Genomic DNA, 25,135 nt, shown 5'->3' with positions numbered 1-25,135 from the left:
GTGAAGAAACCCAAGAACCCAAACCCAAGACGAAGTGCTTCTATTAGGGGAACGGTCACTAGTAGAAGGATGGCAACTTCAACAAAAGTATATTTGATTTATGTGTTATTGATGTGTACCTTACTAGTACTCCTAGTAGCACCTGGGTATAAGATATCGGTTCAGTTGCTAATATTGGTAACTCGAAACAAAAGCTACGGAATAAACAGAGACTAGCTAAGGGCGAGGTGACGATGTGTGTTGGAAGTGTTTCCAAGGATGATATGATCACCATCGCACGCTCCCTCTACCTTCGGGATTAGTGTTGAACCCAGATAAATGTTGTTTGCATTGGTGTCTACGTTGATCATGAACATGATTAGATCATGTTTATTGCGATACGGTTATTCATTTAAGTCAGAGAATAATGGTTATTCTGTTTACATGAATAATACCTTCCATGGTCATGCACCCAATGTGAATGGTTTATTGAATCTCGGTTGTAGTGATACACATGTGCATAACATTGATGCCAAAAAATGTAGAGTTGATAATGATAGTACCACTTTATTGTGGCACCGCCGCTTAGGTCATATTGGTGTAAAGCGCATGAAGAACCTCCATGCTAATGAACTTTTGGAGTCACTTGATTTTGAATCACCTGACACATGTGAACCATGCCTCATAGGCAAGATGACTAAAACCCCGTTTTCTGGAACAATTGAGCGGGCAAGTGACTTGTTGGAAATCACACATGCTGATGTGTGCGGTCCGATGAGTGTTGACGCACGCGGTGGATATCGTTATTTTCTCACCTTCACCGATGAATTGAGTAGATATGTGTATATTTACTTAATGAAGCATAAGTCTGAAAGTTTGAAAAGTTCAAGCAATTTCAGAGTGAAGTTGAGAATCATCATAACAAGAAGATCAAGTTCCTACGATCTGATCAAGGGGAGAGTATCTGAGTTATGAGTTTGGCAATCACTAAAGACAAGGTGGAATCGTTTCACAGTTGATACCACCTGGAACACCATAGTGTAATGGTGTGTCCGAACATCGTAATCGCATCCTATTGGATATGGTGCGATCTATGATGTCTCTTACCGATCTACCGCTATCATTTTGGGGTTATGCATTAGAGACAATTACATTCACTTTAAATAGGGCACCATCTAAGTCAGTGGAGACGACGTCGTATGAACTATGTTTGGAAGAAACCTAAGTTGTTGTTTCTTAAGGTTTAGGGCTACGATGCTTATGTCGATAGGCTTCGGCCAGAAAAGCTCGAACCCAAAGCGAAAAATTGTGTCTTCATATAATACCCAAACAAGACGATTGGGTATACCTTCTATCTCAGATCTGAGGGCAAAGTGTTTGTCGCTATGAACGGGTCCTTTCTTGAGAAAGAGTTTCTCTCGAAAGAATTGAGTGGGAAGAAGATAGAACTTGATGAGGTTGTTGAACCTTCACTTCAACCAGAGAGTAGCGCATCACAGAAAGATGTTTCTGTGGCACCTACGTCAGTTGAAGAGAAAGTTAATGATGATGATCATGAAGCTTCAGATCAAATTACTATCGAACCTCGTAGGTCGACAAGGGTGTGTACAACTTCTAAGTGGTAACCCTGTCTTAAAGGTCATGTTGTTGGACAATGATGAACCTGTGAGGCGATGGTGGGCCTGGATTCCAACAAATGGCTGGAAGCCATGAAATCTGAGATAGGATCCATGTATGAGAACAAAGTATGGACTTTGGTGGACTTGCCCGATGAACGGCAAGCCATTGAGAATAAATGGATCTTTAAGAAGAAGACAAACGCTGATGGTAATGTCACCATTTGTGAAGCTCGACTTGTCTCAAAGAAGTTTCCGACAAGTTCAATGAGTTGACGATGATGAGACTCTCTCGATCATAGCGATGCTAAAGTCTGTTAGAATTATGTTAGCAGCTACTGCATTTTCATTTATGAAATCAGGCAGATGGATGTCAAAACAAAGTTTCCTTGACGGTTTCCGTGAGGAAAGGCTGTATGTGATACAACCAGAAGGTTTTGTCAATCCTAAGGATGCTAAAAGGTGCAAAATCCAGCGGTCCTTCTATGGACTGGAGCAAGCATCTCGGAGTTGGATCATACGCTTTGATGAGGTGATCAAAGCATTTGGGTTTATACAAAATTTGCAAGAAACTTGTATTTGCAGGAAAGTGAGTGGGAGCACTACAACATTTTGATAAGTATATGTGGATGACATATTTTTGATCAGAAATGATGTAGAATTTCTAGAAAGCATAAAGGGTTGTTTGAATGGAGTTTTTCAAAGAAAGACATGTGTAAAACTGCTTACATGTTGGGTATCAAGATCTATAGAGATAGATCAAGACGCCTGATAAGACTTTCACAGAGCACATACCTTGACATGATCTTGAAGGAGTTCAAGATGGATCAGTCAAAGAAGGAGTTCTTGCCTGAGTTGTAAGGTGTGAAGTTAAGACTTGAAGCTCAGCCACAGCAGAAGAAAGAGAAAGGACGAAAGTCGTCCCCTATGCCTTAGCCATAGGCTCTATACGATATGCCATGCTGTGTACCGCGATGTGCCTTGCCACATGTCTAGTAAGGGGGTATAAGAGTGATCCAGGAGTGGATCATTGGACAACGATCAAAATTGTCCTTAGGAATAAGGAAATGTTTCTCGATTATGGAGGTGATGAAGAGTTCGACGTAAAGGGTTACGTCGATGCAAGCTTTAACACCTATCCGGATGACTCTGAGTAGTAAACCGGATACGTATAGTGGAGCAACCTTTTGGAATAGCTCCAAGTGGAGCATAGTAGCAACATCTACAATATGAAATAGAGATTTCTGAAGAACACACGGATCTAAATGTTGCAAACCCGTTGACTAAAACCTCTCTCGTAAGCATAACATGATCAAACCCTAGAACTCACTAGGTGTTAATCACATGGAGATGTGAACTAGATTATTGACTCTAGTAAACTCTTGGGTGTTAATCACATGGCGATGTGAACTAGATTATTGACTCTACTAACTCTTCGGGTGTTAGTCACATGGCTATGTGAACTATGAGTGTTAATCACATAATGATGTGAACTAGATTATTGACTCTAGTGCCAGTGAGAGACTGTTGGAAATATGCCCTAGAGGCAATAATAAAATGGTTATTATTATATTTCCTTGTTCATGATAATGTTATATTGTTCGTGCTATAATTGTATTAATCGGAAACCGTAATACATGTGTGAATACATAGACCATAATATGTCCCTAGTAAGCCTCTAGTTGACTAGCTCGTTGATCAATAGATGGTTGTGGTTTCCTGACCATGGACATTGGATGTCGTTGATAACGGGATCACATCATTAGGATAATGATGTGATGGACAAGACCCAATCCTAAGCATAGCACAAGATCATGTAGTTCGTTTGCTAAAAGTTTTTCTAATGTCAAGTATCGTTTCCTTAGACCATGAGATTGTGCAACTCCCGGATACTGTAGGAGTGCTTTGGGTGTATCAAACGTCACAACGTAACTGGGTGGCTATAAAGGTGCACTATAGGTATCTCCGAAAGTGTCTGTTGGGTTGGCACGAATCGAGACTGGGATTTGTCACTCCGTATGACGGAGAGGTATCTCTGGGCCCACTCGGTAATGCATCATCATAATGAGCTCAGTTTGACTAAAGAGTTAGTCACGAGATCATGCATTGCAGAACGAGTAAAGAGACTTGCCGGTAACGAGATTGAACAAGTTATGGGGATACCGACGATCGAATCTCGGGCAAGTAGCATACCGATAGATAAAGGGAATTGTATACGTGATTGATTGAATCCCCAACATCGTGGTTCATCCGATGGGATCATCATGGAACATGTGGGAGCCAATATGGGTATCCAGATCCCGCTATTAGTTATTGCCAGAGAGTTGTCTCGGTCATGTTTGCATGGTTCCCGAACCCATAGGGTCTACACACTTAAGGTTCGGTGACGCTAGAGTTGTAAGGGAATAGTATGTGGTTACCGAAGGTAGTTCGGAGGCCTGGATGAGATCCCGGACGTCACGAGGAGTTCTGGAATGGTCCGGAGGTGAAGACCGATATATTGGACAAAGGGTATTGGAGTCCGGAAGTGTTCTGGGGGTACCATGCTATGGCCAGCATGACCGAAGGGTGTTTCGGGAGCCCCGGCAAGTGTTGCAGGGCCTCATGGTCCAAGGGGAGGGGGCAAACCAGCCCACTAAGGGGCTGTGCACCCCCACACCCTTTTCCCACATTACTTGGGGAGGTGGGGCGCCTCCACCTGGCTTGGGAGGCAAGCCTCCACCTGCTTGGCCTGGGGGGCTAGTCTCCCTAGGGTTTCCCTAGGGAGATCCAATCTGCCCTAGGCGCCGCCCCCTAGGGGAAACCCTAGGGCGCCTCCCCCTCTCCCCTTCCCCCTATATATAGTGAGGGGGTGGGAGGGCAGCCATACCCTTCCCCTGGCGCAGCCCTCCCCTCTCCAACTCCTCCTCTTTCGTAGTGCTTGGCGAAGCCCTGCCAGAGAACCACGAGCTCCTCCATCACCACGCCGTCGTGCTGCTGGAGTTCTCCCTCAACTTCTCCTCTCCCCTTGCTGGATCAAGAAGGAGGAGACGTCCCCGAGTTGTACGTGTGTTGAACGCGGAGGCGCCGTCCGTTCGACGTTAGATCGGATCTTCCGCGATTTGAATCGCCGCGAGTACGAATCCATCAACCGCGTTCTTGTAACGCTTCCGCTTAGTGATCTTCAAGGGTATGAAGATGCACTCCCTCTCTCTCTCTCTCGTTGCTAGCATCTCCTAGATTGATCTTGGTGACACGTAGGAAAATTTTGAATTATTACTACGATCCCCAACAGGAGATATATGACAAGAAGCAATAATAATCATGTGCAAAGCATGTATATGGTTGTCATCAACCGCATGAAATGAGCAAGTATGAATCATTGTTGATGAAACATAAGCAATCGTAGGAATCAAGTCGTGCAAGCTAGTAGTGCGAAGATGCAACATAGTAGAGGAAATCATGGCAATCATGTCATGTGAGCAAATAATAGGCATAGGCAATGCACATGACATATCGCAAGCACAAACACAAAGCAAGATAATAGTATCATCACAGGCATGGGGCACAAAGCAAACATGGCAATAACAAGTGATATCTCCACCAAACTTGCAAATACACGTATAAGTACTAGAATCAGTCATCATGTGTAATGCAAAGCATGGGTTACAAATGCATGTCGAAGGCATAGGAATGAGCATATCATGCAAAGTGAACATGGCAAGATGGGCATATAATATGTAATGGATAATAACCCATAGCCAAGTGAGGGCCATGTAGAAGAAATGCGCGAAGAGAGCGGTGGGAAAGACAATCCTTGAGAAGCCAAGTCAGCATTGCTCTCTAGAGCTCATTTTGTCAACTCATGGGATTGTGAGGTTGACAATTATTCATGGGTACCTACACAACAAATACACAAGCGAAAGAAATTGTGTGTGTGTGTGGTAAATGCACACATCATCCATCATGATGTGTATGTGCACGTGAGAGTTAGCACAAGATAAGCATCGCTCAAAGAAATTTGATGCATGGTATAGGAACATGTCATCCATCATGAAAGAATAGTTATTGTGTATAACACGATGGGGACGCAAATTGAGCATACAAATATAGCAAGTGTGTGGCACACCAATAGCATTTTTATTCATGGGGAGCATATTGTGCACACAAAAATTGGGATCATGCAATGAATGGGACGAATCAAAATCTCCTAACATGTATGAGGAAACTATGGGGGTCTCCTCATGAGAAATATTGGGAACATCACATGGAGAAAATGGAAAACATCTAAAACAATGCATATCCGATGCTAGGTGGTCATGGCATTGGCATATGAGATAAATGATGCAAAGGGATCATATCAATATCATCACAAGAAAAACAAATGCCAATAACCATGGGCTTGTCATCTATGCCATATGTGCAAATTGGGTTCTTTTTATGCATAGTCACTACGATGAGATTGCAAATACGACATATGATGGATCTCATGCATAGCATATGACAAGTCAAGCGGATTATCAAACATGATGTGACCTAAAGAATGATCACAAGAAATCCTATGTAACATGGCATCACAACTAATAGACTCCACATGGCAATCATCATACTCATCATAAATGGGTAAATCATCGCATGGGGAAGTCGCACTAGCATGAAGCATGGTAATAGGTTGATCAACATCATGCAAGCAATCAATGTCAAGAATGTCCACTAGTGGGACTAGAGCATCACTGTCACCTATGTTACCCTTTTCATTCCACTCAAGTGGTGTAGGTGAGGTGGGAAAGACCAAATGGTGGCCATCTTCATCTTGATGGAACCATGTGGGGGGTGCATCATATTCCACCATGGCCATCGTCTTGTCCAAAGGGAGGACGAAGTCATCACGAATCGGCGCGTCATCATAGATGGGACCTAGCACCAAATGAGAAGACACAGTAGAGGTAGAGGTCAAGTCGTTAGTGTTGAAAGTGGCCTCACATGACCTATCAACTATCTCACTCTCTTTGTGTGGTGGTTCACTCACTCCCTCAAGGTAGGTGCACTCAACCTCACGTATAGTGGAGTCACTCATCTCACACAAGTGGTGGGGGTTGTGGCTCTCCTCACATGGGAATTGGGGCAACTCGTCATATATGGGGCTAATGGTGAAGTCACGCTCACTCTCAATATGGTGGCACAAGTCACTCAAGTCATCATACATCACCGTGGTTGAGGTGAAATACTCAACCATCTCATCACCGTCGCCATGGATGAAGGCCGAAGATGGCACATCATCACTCTCCTACATGACTGAAGGGAAAATCCCATGCTCGATCATCTTGTCACTGTTAACATGGATGAAGGCCGAAGATGGCACACCATCACTCTCGCCTCCTAAGATGGAAGCATCATCCTTGCTCGCCACCTTGTCGCTCGCCTCCAAAGCTTGGTCCTTGAGGGTCTCCGTAGTCGTACTCGTCGCCGCACCGTCTTGAAAAAGAGTCATTGTAGACTCGGCATCGTCAATGCCACAAAGAGGTATGGTGGTGAAGTCGAACTTGGGAGCATCGTCTTGGAGCTCGTCGGGCTTGGACATCTTGGTGATACTATCCTCATGCTCGCCTTCTTGGAGCTTGGTCTTCAAGAAGTGTGCTTGTGGTGGGGAAGCCTTGGCCTTCATGAGTTCTTGTTCCGCCTTGAGAGCACCAATGTAGTTGTCGTCGAGGGACTTGTAGTTCTTGAGGAAGATGGTCTTGGAGATGTCGTTGTTCAATCCCGTCATGAAGTAGAACTTCATCGAAATGGTGTCGTCCGCGCTGGCTCATCGCAAGGCATTCTTCATATCCTTGAAGTACGCGTCAATGGACTTGGATCCTTGGGTGGTGTTCTCCAATTGGCGTAGAAGTTGTTCCGTGTAGGTTGGAGGCACAAACTCTCGCCACAAAGCTCTCTTCATCTTGGGCCAACTCATGTCGTAGCTCTTCGAAGGTGAGTGAAGCCACCATGTGGACGCGTAGTCATGGAAGTTCGTTGAGGCGCACTTCACTTGATCTTCGAGAGGAACTTGATGTAGCTTGAGGTAGTCGCCATGAGGCGCTCCCACTCGAGATACTCCTCGGGTTCTTGAGTCCCATAGAAAGGAATCTCGTGGTCGGTGCCGAGGTCGTAGTAGCTCGTGGAAGTCGCGGACTTGAGCTTGCGGAGCTTCTCTTGAGCGTAGTCATGGGGTGCTTGTTGGCGAAGATGTCGTATGTTCGTAGGCGAAGATGCCTTGAAGTCGCTTGGCAAAGATGCCAAGGGAGATGGTGAAGTCATTGAGCGGTTGTTGGTGTTGAGCTCTTGACCTTCACGTTCTTGTCGGTGGTGGTGTCGATGTCGATGTGATCTTGCCGGAGATGGTAGCTCGGAAGGATGTGCACGTGAGCGTCTCCGCGAAGATGAGGAAGATCGCTTGTAGGACTTGATGAGGGCCTTGATCTCTTCCATTTGAGCTTGCATCATGGCGTCGGTGTAGGTTTTCGTGGCATCGAACTCGTCGTTGTTGTTGTAGACCGAAGGTGAAATGCCTTACCTATCCATCACAAGACTCGAGTAGAGGGGAGTAGAAAATGAGATAAACAATACCAAGTTACCTTTTCCCAAAGTTGAGGATGTATCCCGTTTCACTCAATGTGAGATGAAAGAATAGTGGAATTGGTACCGGACTTGTTCACTCACACCTACAAACTAGAGCTTATGGAGTAGCTCGGTGAGGATAGTGGTACACAAATATAATGCAAAATGTTAGCAAGAGTCAATAATGTTGAAAAAGATTCACCATTTCGCAAGTGAAACAAGTAGACCAATAGCAATATGTGGCACACGGAAAAACACACACAGATAGTTAAATGGGGTCGTGCAACCAAGGAATGAGCACAAAATGTGGAATCCATGGAAAACGCTCGTGTTGCACAACTCAAGAGAGACGCTAGCACGATTGCTCAATAGGCGGATACGACACTTGTGCACAACCTATAAGATGCAAAATGGACAAACTTTCTATCCCAAGTATGCTATGTATGTATGGTTCCCGGTGTTTCTCTCAATATGATCCAAGATAATCGGATATGACAATCTTATGCAATGTGGTATGATGCTATGACACTTGATTACAAGCTATTTGTTCACTCTTTTTCTTTGCTTAAAAGCTTATTCTTCTTCTTCTTTTGGATATGGCCACAATGCGGAATGCACAAACCAAGATAGCAATCTGGTATATGCGGGAACAAACTTGAGGCACAAGAGATGATATGATGATACCAATATAATATGGTATGTATGTAATGGAAGGTGTAGACCACTAATGTGCACAAGTAACATTGCCGGCAATACTCAAATGGCTAGTCTCGATAGGCAAGTGACGCAAAATGGGCTAGGGGTTAACAATGTAATGGCACGGAGAATATACAATGGATGGATACCACGATGCAAGATGATATGGAGGTTACCATCCGCGGTGATCATGAGTGGCGGTGTTCTTGATGTAGATACCAAGATGATGGAGACTTGTGCCTAAGTAGCCGAAACACCTTAGGAAACGGAAAAACCGCGAACTCAAAATCTCAAAAGACAAATATCAAATGGTGGTAGCGGGAATGCGGTGGTGGTTACGGAAGCTCAATGGGATTACGGAAATGCAATGATGGGTTGTGGAGTACGCAATGCAGAAATGGAGGGTAAGGTGGTGGACTATACACGGTGTCGGAGTTGGAAGCACGGTCCCTAAGTAGCCTAGACACCTTAGGAGACACAACTCACAACACAAACAAAATTGAGTTAAGTTGGGGTGGTCGTATGGTGGGCAAGCCTATGTGGAAGTTATGGTGATGGTTGATGAAGAAGCAATCGTCCCTGAGTAGCCTAAACACCTTAGGAGACTCAAATCACAACTCAAACAACCACTAATGCTATGGTGAACAAAATTGGTTAGGTTGTGGAAGTCGGTCGTGATTATGCGCATGATATGGTGGAAGCCCTAGGCAAAGATGCCAAAGTTCCAAAAATTTGACGGAGTCAAATGGTGATGGTAGTATTTTTGTGGGATGGGGGATGCCAATAGCTTCAAAACGAGCTAAAGAACGTCAAAATCGGACTCCGGATGAATTAGTTATGGACAAAACGGTGAAATGGGAAAGGCTGAACTTACAGGGGGCGGACATCCGGGGCTCGGGCCGGATTTCCGGGACTTGATGTCCAGAACCATGCGCGAATTGCGCTCTAGGAGCCGGATGTCCGGCTTGGGGCCCGGATGTCCGTCCCGATGGCCCGGATGTCCGGCCCGACAATTCCTGATCTCGTTTGGGGCGGAAATTTTCGAATTGGGGGCGAAAATTTATGATTCCAAGGGCAAAATTAATGAGATTTCATGGATGGAGGGTGGAGAAACTTGGGGAGATGCTAGATCCACTCGAAACCAAGCAAATCCATGGATCAAAATCAACAAAACATCATCAAACCAACAAATCACAAAAAAAAAATTGAGACTATTTTTGGTGGGGATTTTCAAAATTGGGGAAGAATACAACCAAATTAGGCTAGAAAACAACGAGGGGAGGCTCCGAAATCGTGATCAACGTGGCTCATGATACCAAGATGATGTAGGGTGGAACCCTATATGGCCGATCTTTCATGAAAGGAGCGGATCCCAACTAAAAACACGAAGAACACATGGAAGAACGGAGAGAAATCATAAGAGAAACACTCAAGAACAAGTCCAATCACACATCCACTAGACAATCAAACACACAAGATCCACAAGGTACATAAACAGCAAAGGGAAAGATACAAGGTAAGGTTCATCTCCATCAGGAGGTCTTGAAGGGGGCCACCAAGAGGGAGTCTTGAATCCAAAAGGGATCTTCTCCCTAGAGGGGCCACGGTCTCTCTCGTGGAGTAGATTCGTATGGATGAGCAAAGCTCTATCTCAAATGAGCTAATCCTTTGCTAATCCTAACTAGGAGGAGGTGGAGGAGTATATATAGTCTAAGGTCACGAAGAGGTAAGTGAAGAAGGGATACATGGGCTGCTGGCCCGGCTGTGCACGCGCAGGTGCCGGATGTCCGGGCTGGGGGCCGGATGTCCGGGGCTTCAGGAGGCGCCAGATGTCCGGGGCTCGGGCCGAATGTTTGGGCTGAAGTGGCCAAACTTCTGGTGCGTTCTGTCGTCGATACCGGATTTCTGGGGGAGAGGCCGGATGTCCGGGAGTTGGCGGGGCGCCGGATGTCCAGGCACACGGGTCGGATGTCCGACCGCTGATGCCGTTGGCCGTCTGTTGGGGCAGCTCATGCGTGGCTGCCCAGGCGTCGGATGTCCAGCCGCCGTAGCTTCAGCAGCTCTCGCGGATGGTGTAGTTGTTTCTTGGCGCTTGCACTCCTCGTCGTCGTCCATAGTGTTTCGACAATACCTATGCATGCACATGAGTGGAATGTCAAGTAGTATGCCATCTTCGAAGGGGTCAAGTGAGCACGTGTAAAGAAAATGATTCACCTTTATGTACTCCCTCCGTTTTTATTTACTCTGCATATTAGAGTTGACTGAAGTCAAACTTCGTAAAGTTTGACCAAGTTTATAGAAAACAATATAGACATTTATCATAATAAATCTATACGATGTGAAAGTACATTTAATAATAAATCTAATGTTGTTGATTTGTTATTGTATATTGTTAGAATTGTGTCGAATATTATTGTACAAGGTAGGTTATAGTTGGACTTGGTTTTGGACTGTGTGTAGACAGGGTAGGAGTTGTGTCCTAATAGGACACTTATATCCTAGGCCTCTCATATAGCGGGAGTAGACACACGATGTAACCTATGCCAACATAATAGCACGGGCACGCGGGGGAGCCGGCGGCGTGTGCCGGCGCCTGGGCGGCCGGGGTGCGGTATTGTGACGGTGTCATGGGGAGGAGCGCCCGTAGTCAGGCCCCGGGGATGTAGCCATATCGGTGAACCTCGTTAACAAATCTCGGTGTCGTGCTTGTGTGATTGCTTGGTCCTCGGTAGATCGACGAAGCGCCTCGGATTTATTCTAACAAGTGGTATCATGAGCAAGGTTCGAAGAGGCCGTTGAATTGATCTAGAGGTGATGTCGCTGAAAGATTAGATCGGTTTGTTCCGCTGTTATGTCCTGCGATCGGTGAGCATGGAAATTCCGCAGAGATCAAAGGTCAGAAGCTAGCTTGGAGGAACGATGGGATTGAGAATCAGTCAGCGAGATTGGAAGCGATCGGAAAAGCATGCAAGCGATAGTAGCAGCTGTTCGGGAACTCGGCGAGATCGATCGAGGGTAGATCGGATTCGATCGAAAGCGACGGCGGAACGTGCAGGCAGAGTCATCGGCGTACTTGACACGGACAGCATGGGCGGCGGCTGCGTGTGCGGGCAGACACCAAAGGCAGGCTGGGGAATTGTTCGCTGCAGGAGGCAGCGGCCCGGCTCGGTGGCCCACATGAGGTTCAACGCGGGCGTGTCTCTGCAAAGACGCGCACATGGGCGCTGGTGGTGCGTGGTGCGGCCAGAGTGCTGCAGGCGGACGAGCTGTTCGGCAGCGTCGAGGAGTTCCTGAAAGTACGTAAGCTGCAAGGCAACTAGAGAGATTTGTTTGAAAAAAAGGAACAGGATTCGTTTCCAAGAGCTGCTACAGCGTCTTACACATGGGAGTCCCAACTATCATCAAGTTGATCTAAAGCGTGGAAAAGTAAAGTACAAGAAAAATAGTCAAAGAAAGTCACGTGGTGCTACATGCATGAAGCTACTTGAGCTTGTTGCTAGAAGTATACGAGAGACTACAAGGGGACTACTACTTCTGGTGTTCTTTGCATTGTTCGCTGAGAAGATGACATGATGTTAGCAGGTGTTGTTGTTTGGCATAGCAGAAAGGGGAATCGAGGCTGGCGTCGTGCGTATAAGGCTTGGAGGATCGAGTCTGAAGCGCGTCGTGGCAAGATCATGCATACATAGGGCGTTAAGCAATGCACGGAGATGTGTGGGCGAACACGACGCGGGGTGGAGTATGGTTGCAGTCGGATAATTTCGGCTAGGTCGGACTGGATTGTCTGATGGACTAACATGGATGTTGGTTAAAGTAGAAGACGGCGGTGATTTCAGCGACGACGACATATGAGCGTGATGCTGATGGTGGCCGACTTCTGGGGCGTGGAAACACGTGGTGCAGGCCTGAGGGCTTGTGCGGCTTCGACAGACTATGGCGCGGGGTTGATTCAAGACGGTGCACATGAGAGCTTGGAGTCGACAGGGCGCGGGGGGGTGGCACGTACAACCACCATGGAGTCATGTTGAAGGTGGAGTTGGAGTCTGATGGATGACTTCACTCTGTGCTGATGGAGGGGCTACGGCGTAAATGCATGAAGAGTCGAAGCCTATTTCAGCGGGATAGCGAGAGACACGTGGTTTCAGACTGGGTACCAGTGGTCTGATGGAGACGTGATACTCGGCATCGGTCGGTGATGATCGGTGGTTCTCTGCAGTGGGGGTTGAGGCAGTGGGGGCTAGCTACCCGGGAGACTCGACCAGGACAGCAGAGGCTCGACGCAGTGATAGCGGCGAGGCGTGCGGTAAGCACGGGATACAGCGACAGGCCAATGCACTAATGGTGAGACATGTGGTCAGACAAAGTGTGCAGGGGGTGCTGAAGCAGTGTTGACGAGTACCGGATTCAAGTTGGTGACTGGGTCTATCGGTGCCAGTTGATGGACAGGAGTTGACCATGAAGAATCTGAGAAAGTGATGGAAAGTCTGAAATTGTCAAAAGCTGAGAAAGTACATGGCCGTATGTTCTGTGGTGTTCGGTGCACATGGCAAAGTGCAGATGACAAGTACAGAAGGAGGCGGAGTGCTATAGCTGTGGGACATGTCAGAGACTATCCGGAAAAAGGGTGAGGCAACTACGAATTTGACTCGGGTTGACTACAAGCGACGGTGAAATTCCTTCAAGTCTTAGATAGGCAGTCAAGAAAAAGCGGAGATGTTGAGTTCAGATAACTCTTATATGTGGCGTCCAATACGTGAGTTGTTCACTTTCACGCAAACAACGGTCGGTGTGTGATGGCGTTGAATGAATTATCCGGAAGTTGGGAGCACGGACTAGAGTAACAAGGAACTTAATTTTGCTTGAGTGTTGACTGTGGTCAAGAAAAGGAGAGACTACAAGTTGTAGATGGAGTCATATGGAGGCTGGGAGTAGCAGCGGTGCTCATGGTGTATTTCAAGTCCAATGTACATGAAGGTTCGACGCATGAATGAATTCAAGATGGTGAAGAATATTCGTCAAGGTGGAGTTTGTTAGAATTGTGTCGAATATTATTGTACAAGGTAGGTTATAGTTGGACTTGGTTTTGGACTGTGTGTAGACAGGGTAGGAGTTGTGTCCTAATAGGACACTTATATCCTAGGCCTCTCATATAGCGGGAGTAGACACACGATGTAACCTATGCCAACATAATAGCACGGGCACGCGGGGGAGCCGGCGGCGTGTGCCGGCGCCTGGGCGGCCGGGGTGCGGTATTGTGACGGTGTCATGGGGAGGAGCGCCCGTAGTCAGGCCCCGGAGATGTAGCCATATCGGTGAACCTCGTTAGCAAATCTCGGTGTCGTGCTTGTGTGATTGCTTGGTCCTCGGTAGATCGACGAAGCGCCTCGGATTTATTCTAACATATATCTTAATATTTTTTATATAAACTTGGTTAAAGTTTGTAAAGCTTGACTTTGACCAAAGCTAATATGCGAACTAAATAAAAACGGAGGGAGTATGTGAAATAGTGTAGCACGTGTCACTACTCAAATAGATTCTTGATATGAAGATGTTCATAGGATGCTCCCTATTATCTTGGCTATCCATTTCGGCGATGGGGCCGGTCATCGGTGACGCCGGTGGCGCGTGAGGGCAGCAGCGGCGGGAAGGACAGAGCCGCGAGGGCGGTAGAAAAAGAGGCGCGCCACTCGTGCAAGTGCGAGGCTAGTAAAAATTATATTGCCATTCGTGGCTCCAAACGCACTGTAGCCAGTAGGACGTTTAATTAAATTTGTACAGAAACAGGTGCCTTAGCGCAAAAAGGCCTCCTCGGGCAAACTCGGCACCCTGCGGCTGGTTTTTTATCCGCGCCTGGAGTTGACAGTCTCCTCCCCATCGCTCGCTCCCCCTCTCCGTCCCCCAAACCTCCCAAGCGAAGCTCCTCCTAGGGTTTTCCCCGCCGCCGCCCATGGCCGCCTCCCCGGACCGTGCCAATGACGACCTCCGCCGCCGCCTCGCCGTAGACACGCCTCCACCGCCCCAGATCGCCAAAGGTTCGTTGCTCCCCCGCGACTCCTCCCTCCCACCCTCGATCTGTCGCACCAGGTCGAAACCCTAGCGCTCCCCCGTAGCTCGGGCTGCCTTGATTTGTTGCTTGTACCGTCGTTCGATCTGTTCTGACGTCACTAGGGTTCGGTTTTTTTTGGGTGGTTGCGAAATGGTATTGCCACCGTGCGTTGGGCTTCCGCAGCGTTACTGCCGTGTAGGGTCTCTGACTGAACAATTTCTGCCGTGGTGGGACGATGGTTCTAGGCATAAGGGGTGACGTCGGTATTTGGATTTGGGTGGATTGGATGCTCTGGTCTAGTTGTTAAATTTAGTTATTGCTTCGATTCGGGGAGGTGCTAGTTTTACTCATTGGATTGCCCCCTTTTTCTATAATATACTTCAATTTTTGTGGTTGAATGTAATTTGTTGGTTGTTTGACTTTGCTGTTGTGGCCTGTGTGGGTTGCAAATGTGGCTGCCCTGCCTTTGTGTGTTGGTATTCGTAGGAAAACGATGGGTGTATTCCTTTGGGCTTAGAAATGTTGTGTTCTTTGTAGCTACACATGCTGAGGGTAACATGGCGGCAGCCTCTTTTTACTGACTGTTTGCTCAATTTGTGGGCATAGCTGTGTAGTTATAAGCTGCTACCTGGTACCTTTTTTGCAATCTATGGTATTAGTGTGGATCTGTGGCAAAAATCAGTTAGTGTTCAACTAGTATATGCACAACCCTCCAGTCCAATTACTTTCATGCAAGGTATATGCTGTTTAAAATCTTTATTGTGTCTTTATCTTGTCTAACCATTGATCATTTCTTTGGTTGTCCAGTTTATGTGTCTTACAGTTTTTAGAGCATGTTTTCTGTTTTATTTTTATCAGTATAGCATGTCTCCTGTTTTATCCATTGTAGCTTTGTTTTTCACAGTGTCTTATTCATCGTAACTTTGTTTTTCACAGAGAAGCAAGGCCTGGATACTGGCATGCCCCTTTCTCCTCAGTGGCTTATGAAGGTAGGCCAAAACATGTTTACGGTTTTAGGATTAAGGGCAATAACTAAAGTTGAACAGCTGGACATCTTAACACTAGGCCTGCGTGGTGAACATGGCAGTACAATATCATCTAGATTGATAGTAGACTTTCTTAGTAGTTTGTGCACAGGATGGTGATTTATGTAATGTTGTTTGTTGCAGGAGCCCAGTTCACAGGGTTCACGCTCAGATGCTACAAAGACATCAGGTAATGGTGAAGACATGGACTCCAGTGCGAAGAAAAAGGATGTCTTCAGGGCTTCTGTGCTTGATGGTGAAACTGCGCGTCGTGACCGTTGGCGTGATGATGAGCGGGAACCAAATTCAGGCCCTCGGTGGGTTCGCTGGAGGGAGACAGACAAGGAACAAGCTGATACACGCAAGGTAGAAAAATGGTCAGATGACTCGTCCAAGTTTTCTGTGGATGGCCGTCGTGCTCCACAGGAACGTTGGGGTGATTCCAGTAACAAGGAGGGCAACTATGACCAACGCCGTGAAGGCAAGTGGATTACTCGTTGGGGTTCCAATGATAAGGAGTCTGAAAATTGGCGTGATCGCTGGGGTGATTCGGGCAAGGAGGGTGATGCTTCCCGTGAAAAAGGTTTTTCACAGTTTGTTGCACATGGGAAAGATGGCAACATTCATGACAAGGATACTGAGAGAGATGATAACATTTCTCGATCATGGAAGTCTAGTCATCCTGTGGGCCGTGGCCGGGGTGATTCTTCTTATCACCCCTCACAGATATCACAAAAACCACCTTCTTTGTATGGGTATGGTAGAGGGAAACCAGACAATGAAATCACAGGTTTTTCAGGTTCTCGTGGAAAATTTACCCCTAGTTCTGGTAGCACAAATGCTGGCAGTACTGGATCTTCACGTCCATTCCATCTTGGTCTACTTTCTGACAGACCTGGTGGTGCATCAGGGGATCGCACATCATTTAGATATAGTAGGATGAAACTGCTTGACATATACAGAACAACTTCCCATGTTACTGACTTCAAGATGCCTTTTGATGTTTGTGAGGAAGGGTCTGCATTTATGCAAGAAGAAATGTTGGAGCCTTTAGCATTATTTGCTCCGACGACTGACGAAGCGGTAAAGCTAATCCTATTATTTTTCTCAGCTAGGATGATCTTACTATCATGCAATTATACTATGTATATGATCTTCATGTCTCACAGTTCTTATATTTGTAGGTCATTTTAAAAGCAATTGACAAAGGGGAAATCATAAACAGTGGTGTCCATCAGGTTTCCAAAGATGGGCCTGTTGGGAAAAGTAATTCTGATGTGGTGCCGTCAAAACAATCTAAATTAGGTTTGATGCAGTTTTCATACTTTGTTTGTGGCATAAACATCCAAATATGTTACCATTTTGTACTGAATGCCCCCCCATTGACCAGGTGGTAGAGATGATCAACCTGGAAGTGCAGATGATTTGAAGGGAGAAACAGCTGGAAGTCTCAGGGGTGCCATATCTTACTCACTGTTTCCACAGTTCTTTATGTTTATTGTGTGCTCCTTAGCTAGCGAATTTCAAGTGATTACATACAGATGATTTTGTGTTCAGTTGCATGTATAGTGGGTTTGTCATTTATGAAAGATCTAACCTTTCATAACTTGGGGAGTCTTCCAGATGTTCTCCAGCATATCTTAACTTTTCGAATATGCGTACTGCTCATGGTCTTGGTTCACAACTTAATAATCAGTCCACATGGTTTACGCATTCACATTTTGTGGAACATGCCTCTTTTCAATTTTTAGGACGGTTTTAGTCCCAGGTCTATCCATATAATAGGAGTAATTCAACATGGTATACTCAGTAGGGGTTTCTGAGATTATTTTCGAGATCTAGTACCAGATTCTCTGGATGGTGTATCCAGATATGCCTTTGTTCCTAGAAGTATTCCTTTGTTTTTCTGGCATTAAGTTTATAAGTTTATCCTCTATTCCATATTACATTATAAATTGGTTACAAAATTTGAGGCTTGCGGTTGCATGTGTTCTATGATATAGTACTCTAAGCAAACTAATTCATCATGATGACCTCTTCATGGTATCTTATTTAGCTACTTTGAACTGCTTGCCATTTTTGGTAGTTAACTAGTTGGTATTCTATCGTTGTCCTTTGCTGAATGCTTGCACAGCTTCTATAAATCCTTTCGGCATTTTAAAAACTCACCTCTGTTTATCTTTTGACAGGTGTTCCTGGAAATGTTGATTCGCTGCGTACAGAGACACCTAGCTATGTTGTTCCACAAAGATCTCGGTTTATTGGAGACCATAGGCCTGGCCCATCCGACTTTCCACAGCAAATGCCCAATGTCTTTGATCAAGAAAGTAAAGTAGTCGGGATGACAGGTGTTGATGAGTTGACCAGTCCTATTCAACCTTGTCCTAATCCAGAAAATCTCTCTTTATACTACAAAGATCCACAAGGTCGAATTCAAGGCCCATTTTCTGGTGCTGACATCATTGGCTGGTTTGAGGCTAGTTATTTTGGTATTGATTTACTGGTTCGAGTTGCAAATGCTCCTCCTGATGCGCCTTTCTTAATGCTTGGAGATGTTATGCCTCACCTACGAGCAAAGGCAGGGCCACCTCCAGGGTTTAGCAGCACAAAATCAAGTGATATGCTAATGCCGGAGACTCCACCTACAGGGAAATTTGTCAGCTCCAGCAGCACACATAGCGGATCAGCTGGTGTCGGTATTTTTAACAGTGGGCCAAGCAGGAATGGCGGTGCTGTTGAAGCTCAGAATCGTTTTCTGGAGTCACTGATGTCTAATGGTATGCAAGGTCCTTCAGCTGCTATGACTGGAGGTATGTATACTGGCAGGAGCCCTATTCGTCTAGTTCATTCCATATATTTTCTAGTTATCTCTGCTACTTGTCATGCGTACTTTCTGGTCTGACACCATATCTCCTTTTGGAATTAGGGCTGAATGAATATAACAGCAGTAGCTTTGGCAACATTGCGATGGCCGGAGGCGAGATGGGGAATAGCATGAATTATCTTTTGGCACAGCAGAGATTGTTGGAAAGACAAAAATCTTCCCAAAATGCTGTTCCATATTGGTCTGCAGATGGTATTCCAGCAGCACAGGCACAAAACAAAGATACAGCTTCAGAAGTGTCTACTCTGCACTCTAAAGTACCCAGTTCAATGGCTGATCCATCTCGTCAAGCATCACAATCTCAAAATGTTGACTTGCTTGCTATGCTGCATTCTGCAGAGAAACCTAAAGCACCTGCGGGATTGCCACCATGGTCAAACTATCCCGAATCCCGAAATGTTAATCCTAACCTTCATGTGGATCTCACTCAAGGGCCACTTAACATGCATCAAAATCTTCAGAACTCTCAGCAAATGGCTACTGCTGTTCAACAACAGAACTTCATGCCACAGAACCAGCCACCTCTCTCTCATTTGCCATCAGAGAAGTTGCTTGCTGAGATATCTCAAGACCCACAACTCTTGCACATGTTTCAACAACAGTATCTGCTATCACAACTACAGTTGCAATCACAGCCGCCAGTGGCACCTCAACCTCAACCACAACTCTCAATGTTGGACAAGATGATATTGCTTCAGCAGCAGCAGCAGCAACAGCAACAGCAGCAGCTGCAACAACGACTACAGCTTGAGCAACAGCAGTTGTTGCTGCAACAACAGCACCTAGTTTCTCACGTTGCACCTCATGGACATCCCAACCAACAGCTTGATGATCCTTATGGGTCGAAGCATACTACATTGCCAGCTGGTGATTCTATGAATCTTGGTGTTCGAACAATTCAAGAGGTTCTTGAAGCTGATCGTATTTTGACTAACCATGGTACACCCCAGGGATCTAGTCAAGCATTTATGAGTATGAGGGGTATGGAGGGTGTTGGAACATCACAAAGCTCTGTACCTACTGTGCCATTGCCTCATGAATTTTTTATGGGCGCACCTTCGAAAGAACGGTTTTCCCATCCTCAGAAGTTGGGAAACTCGGCAAGTGATAACACTCAACTTAGTGCAAGTATGGTCAATACGATGAAAACAGAAGTTGCAGAAAGGTATGAGGAGGCTTCTGGAAACTATCAGCAAGTTGGAATAGGTAAAGTTGAAAGTAAGCCTGCAAATATTTTAAGTTTAAGATCTACAGAGGCTAGCAGTTCAGCTCTTAGTGAAGCTAAGGGTTTTCCTGAGACACCACTGAATCAAATATCAGAGATCATGTCACCTCATAATCGTGTCCAGGAAATTACAAATACCCTTGATGCAGTTGAGCTAACTATGACAACTGATGCAAAAACTCCTGATGCACAAGAGACAAAGAAAGCTGAAAAGAAAAAGAAGCAGAAGAAGAAACAGACAGCTGTAGATGTTGGCAAAGGAGCTCCAAACACAGTTTCTCAACATCCAACACTAGAAGGTGAAGTTGATGCTTCAAATCAGGCTGTTACTAAGCATGGTTTGCCAGATGACACAGACGAACTTTTTTGGGGTTCCACTGCCAGAGTGGAAAGCTCTTCTAGAGCAGTTGGACCTCCGCTGGGCTTTGAATCATATGTGAATTTGCCCAAAAGTCTTCCTGAGGAGTATGCTATCAACAGAGCTGAATGGGAACCTAGTGCTCTATCCGAGCCTCATGCAGCGGCAAGCCAGAAAGGTTGGAAACCTACCCAAGGACCCAGGCCTAAATCACTGCTGGAAATTCAAGCCGAGGAACAACTAAGAGCACAGAGGGTAGCTGCGGACAGTGCCAAGATAACCATGCCAGCGCCTCCTGTGCCATCAGGTCCTTGGAATACCATGTCTGCATCTTCTGATCAACAATTTGGGGGTGCAGGTAAATCACTGGGTGGCCAGGAAAGTGCTGGTGACTCCAGGAACAAGAGAAGTCAGTTGCATGATTTGTTAGCGGAAGAAGTTCTGGCAAGGTCTAGTAATGCAGACAATGAGAACATAGGCAATGCTAATGATGTGTTGTTTCCTCCTCTATCACCTGCTGTTGTTCAGTCTGATGCTCCTGCTTTTGATGATGATGACTTCATTGAGGCCAAGGACTCAAAAAAGAACAAGAAAAAGGGGACAAAGTCAAAAGGATCTGCAGCCAAAGCCCCATTACCTGTTAGTTCCATTGATTCATCAGCTATGTCTATACCAGCTGAAAAGGGCAAATCTTCAAAGCAAGCGAAACAAGAGAAGGAAATACTTCCGGCTCCTCCAAGTGGTCCATCCTTTGGAGATTTTGTTCCTTGGAAGACTGACCAGACAAATTTTGCGCCTGCTCCAGCATGGTCCAATGACTCTGCGAAGGTGCACAAACCTTTGTCTTTGAGAGATATTCAGAGAGAGGAAGAAAGGAGATCAGGTGTTGTCCAGCAACAACCACCCTCACCTGCTCCAGCAAAGGTTTCGGTGAACCAACGGAATCATGGTAATGCTTCTTCTAAGCAAGCTTCCGGGTCTTCTCCATCAAAGGCAGTTGCCCCTGTCCAGATGAGTTCCAATCCTTCCAATCGTTCCAAGTCAAATGCTGAAGATGATCTATTTTGGGGCCCATCTGACCACTCCAAACAAGATAAGAAACAGTATGTTCATATGTTCTTTTGCAATGGTTTTTACGTCACTTGATTATTTTGTCAGCGCATATTATTATCAACACAGTCAGCATACTGACTTATTTTCTTCATAGTGAATAGATATAAGCGCATTAATGACTTAACTGAACTGCGGAATTGGCACCGCCGTATCCTTCGGAATTTCTATAGAGCATCTTGCAAATCTGTCTGAAGTGCTAGGACTTGCAGTAATTGTATTTACTGTTCCAAATCATTTGAAGTTCTAGCTTTGTCATAACTCCTAAAGTCAATAGAAAAATATATCGTCATCTACAACACAAAATTAGTTTCATTAGATTCGTCATAAAATATATTTTCGTATTATCTATATAAATATTTGGTGTTGTAGATATTAGCACAATTTTTGATGTACTCGGGACAAATTCAGAACATCAAATAATTTGGAACGAAGGGAGTACCTGATTTGTGAATTGCGTCATCAGCTGGTACATATTGGGTTGGTCATGTTGATTGTATCGACCTGATTTGATTTTTAAGTTGTGTCACTAGTTGGTCATATTGGTTTTGGTTTGGTCATGCTCTTCTCACATGCTTTGCATATCCTCTGATGATGATCGTAATGTAATTTATGATTATTACCATTTCTTCTCACATGCTTTGCATGTTTTAATACACACTGCCTGCCTAGATTGTCCCAGCCAAATTGGTCTAAAGCCGTACTCTTTCAATTTGGACTGTCAAATTGGGTTATCAGCAAACCTGTGAGCTGTAGCTATTTATAAAAAGTACTCCCTCCGTTCCCAAATATAAGTCTTTCTAGAGATTCCAACAAGTGACTACATACAAAGCAAAATGAGTGAATCTACACTCTAAAATATGTCTACATACATCCGTATGTTGTATTCCATTTGAAATGTCTAAAAAGACTTATATTTAGGAACGGAGGGAGTAGAAAACAAAGGGCCCCTTGCTTGTCTAATTTGGTCCTCTGAACCCCTCAAAGTTCATTTATTTCGTATGTGCCTGCTTTGTACTCCCTCTGTCCGGAAATACTTGTCGGAGAAATGGATGTATCTAGACGTATGTTAGTTCTAGATACATCCATTTTTATCCATTTCTGCGACAAGTAATTCCGGACGGAGGGAGTACATCACTTAAGGCTAGTAGATCTATGAGTTACTCCCTCCGTCCGAAAATACTTGTCATCAAAATGAATAAAAAGAGATGTATCTAGAACTAAAATATGTCTAGATACATCCCCTTTTGTTCATTTTGATGACAAGTATTTCCGGACGGAGGGAGTAGAAGTTAAGATCGCCATGGGCAAGCACTTATTTGCTCCGTATGTAGTCCATATTGAAATCTCTAGAAAGACTTATATTAAGGAACGGAAGGAGCAGCTGTTTTCTCCGTAAAAACCACCGGTAGGATCGACTTGGTTGTGATGGGATTAGACCATAGATGATAGCTACGAATTTGGAGGAAGAAACATTATTATTGGTTGAGTCGGATGATAGAATGGCTGCCCAGTTTGATATGGATTTGTAAGAAATGACAAAATCCATAATTGATAACCTTCAACTCTATCTATAATTACGTGATAGCTATCTATACTAGTTATATCTTTCATATGACCTGATAAATAGGGCTGTTGCCTTCCACCCTGGTGCCACACCCTAGTACCAAGGTTCATGTCCCTCATCAAAAGTCTTCGTTTATTGGGAAAGAATCAATATACTTTTAATGTCGAATCGGGATTCACTAAGACAGAAATAAAGCATTGGGTCGAACTCTTCTTTGGTGTTAAGGTGGTAGCTGTGAATAGCCATCGACTACCTGGAAAAGGTAGAAGAATAGGACCTATTCTGGGCCATACAATGCATTACAGACGTATGATCATACCCTTCAACCGGGTTATTCTATTCCACTTCTAGATAGAGAAAAAAACTAAAGGAGAATACTTAATAATACGGCGAAACATTTATACAAAACACCTATCCCGAGCACACGCAAGGGAACCGTAGACAGGGACACATTATTTGATTTCTGTGACTTCCTTATAGTCCATACCACTGGTACAATGCTTGACCATTGATGGCTGGAACATCCTGTCCTATTTTTTGATCTTATTACTACCGAGTTTTGTTTCCTTTTGCACGTTACTTCTGTAAGATGCTTACATGTTGTCTTACAATGGTTAACAGGTCAGAATTCCCAAGTCTAGCAAGTCAGAGTAAAAGTTCCATGACGAAAGACCAGTCTTCAGTAAACCGTCACAAGTCTCAGGCTAGCAAGTTGCCACTTTCAACGGCTCCTAGTGCTAACCTCATTGGGAAAGGGAAGGCAGAGGCAGCAAACAAGCAGACAGGTAACATAGTTGATTTATGCTCATATTTCCTTTGTTACAGTGTGTTTTCTAACATAACAGTCTTGGCTCTTATACTGCAGAGGCAATGGACTTCCGGGATTGGTGCGACAGCGAGTGGTCCAGGCTCACTGGAACAAATGGTATAAACTCTCACTAGAGTAATTCTTGCTTAAAACTCACCAATCTTATTGTTTGTTCCACTATGCCCACCCAGATACAAGTTTCCTTGAGTTCTGCATTAAGCAGTCGACTGCTGAAGCAGAAATGCTTCTCCGGGAGAACGTTGGCTCTCTTGACCGCAACGGTCAGTTCATCGACAGGTTCCTCAACTACAAGGCTTTTCTGTCCACAGATGTGATCGAGATGGCATTCAGAGCGCCCAGCAACCGCGCTCCCCGTCTGAACCCCGCTTCTGCAGCCAAAGGAGGGCCAAGTGCCGAGGCAGAGCAGGATACAGGAGGAAAGAAAAAAGGGAAGAAAGGGAAGAAGGTGAGCGCAGCGGTTTTAGGGTTCAATGTCGTCAGCAACCGCATCATGATGGGAGAGATCCAGAACGTGGATTAGTAGGTATGCATACAACGGTGGCACCGTGCTGTACATACTTTTGGCGCTCTTGATAGATTGTTTTGACTTGTTGCGATGGCAACCGAGCTTATGCGGTGGTGATTTTCGTCTCTTTTTTCGAGAAAGTGCATCCATTGCCCAATTTTGGCTTCCTGTAACTCACCAGATTTTGTTCTCGATAGAACTTCACTGCAGATGAACATAGATCAATTTTGTTATTTCTGGCTGCGTGTTGCAATGCATGATGTTTCTACGTCAGTGCTAAAAACAGACACATAACCTTCTCTTGCATCATTATCTGTGAATTAGAGCTTTTAAGCTGTGCACCTAAAAGTCCGTGTCTTTGCATAAATCATGTGATGGCTGTTGAAAACTAGTAGCCAAGAAAAGTATAGAACAACATGGGATTAGCAGGTCGCTGTATTAGTTTGCTGCAGGTACTTGTTGGGTGTGCCGCCAGACACGTCAAAAGACTGGTGGAGTAGACATACCTAAGGCTGTGACGTAATCTTCCTTTCCCCTAACCAAACGCCCTCCCCCCTGAATTTCAGGGTGGGCTTCAGCCTCCACTAATGTCCAATTAAAAGCTGCCAACTCATCTCATTCGTAAGATATGTAAAATGCTTTTCGTAGATGTAGCATTGCTCGGGTAGTGACTGCAGGCACATCTATCTTACCACGAGCATTGTTATCAGCAAGAG

The 25,135-nt window shown here is 45.2% G+C and overlaps 1 protein-coding gene across 1 annotated transcript; it reads left to right on the top strand.

Annotated features, from left to right (window-relative positions):
• Nucleotides 1-14,702: 14,702 nt before the first annotated feature.
• LOC125537393 (GYF domain-containing protein) lies at nt 14,703-24,652 on the top strand. The gene is made up of 10 exons (XM_048700699.2): nt 14,703-14,902; nt 15,853-15,905; nt 16,086-17,024; nt 17,126-17,246; nt 17,332-17,397; nt 18,131-18,751; nt 18,868-21,511; nt 23,707-23,870; nt 23,951-24,010; nt 24,085-24,652. Exons 1-10 carry the CDS (start codon nt 14,818-14,820, stop codon nt 24,432-24,434), a joined length of 5,103 nt encoding a protein of 1,700 aa, XP_048556656.2. The 5' UTR covers nt 14,703-14,817; the 3' UTR covers nt 24,435-24,652.
• The last annotated feature ends 483 nt before the right edge of the window (nt 24,653-25,135 follow it).

Source organism: Triticum urartu, chromosome 2A (assembly GCF_056163025.1).
Source record: "Triticum urartu cultivar PI428250 chromosome 2A, HENAU_Tu73, whole genome shotgun sequence".
Taxonomy (NCBI): Eukaryota; Viridiplantae; Streptophyta; class Magnoliopsida; order Poales; family Poaceae; genus Triticum; species Triticum urartu.
The sequence above is the reverse complement of the archived record's forward strand: the minus strand, read 5'-3'. Positions and strand labels throughout refer to the sequence as shown.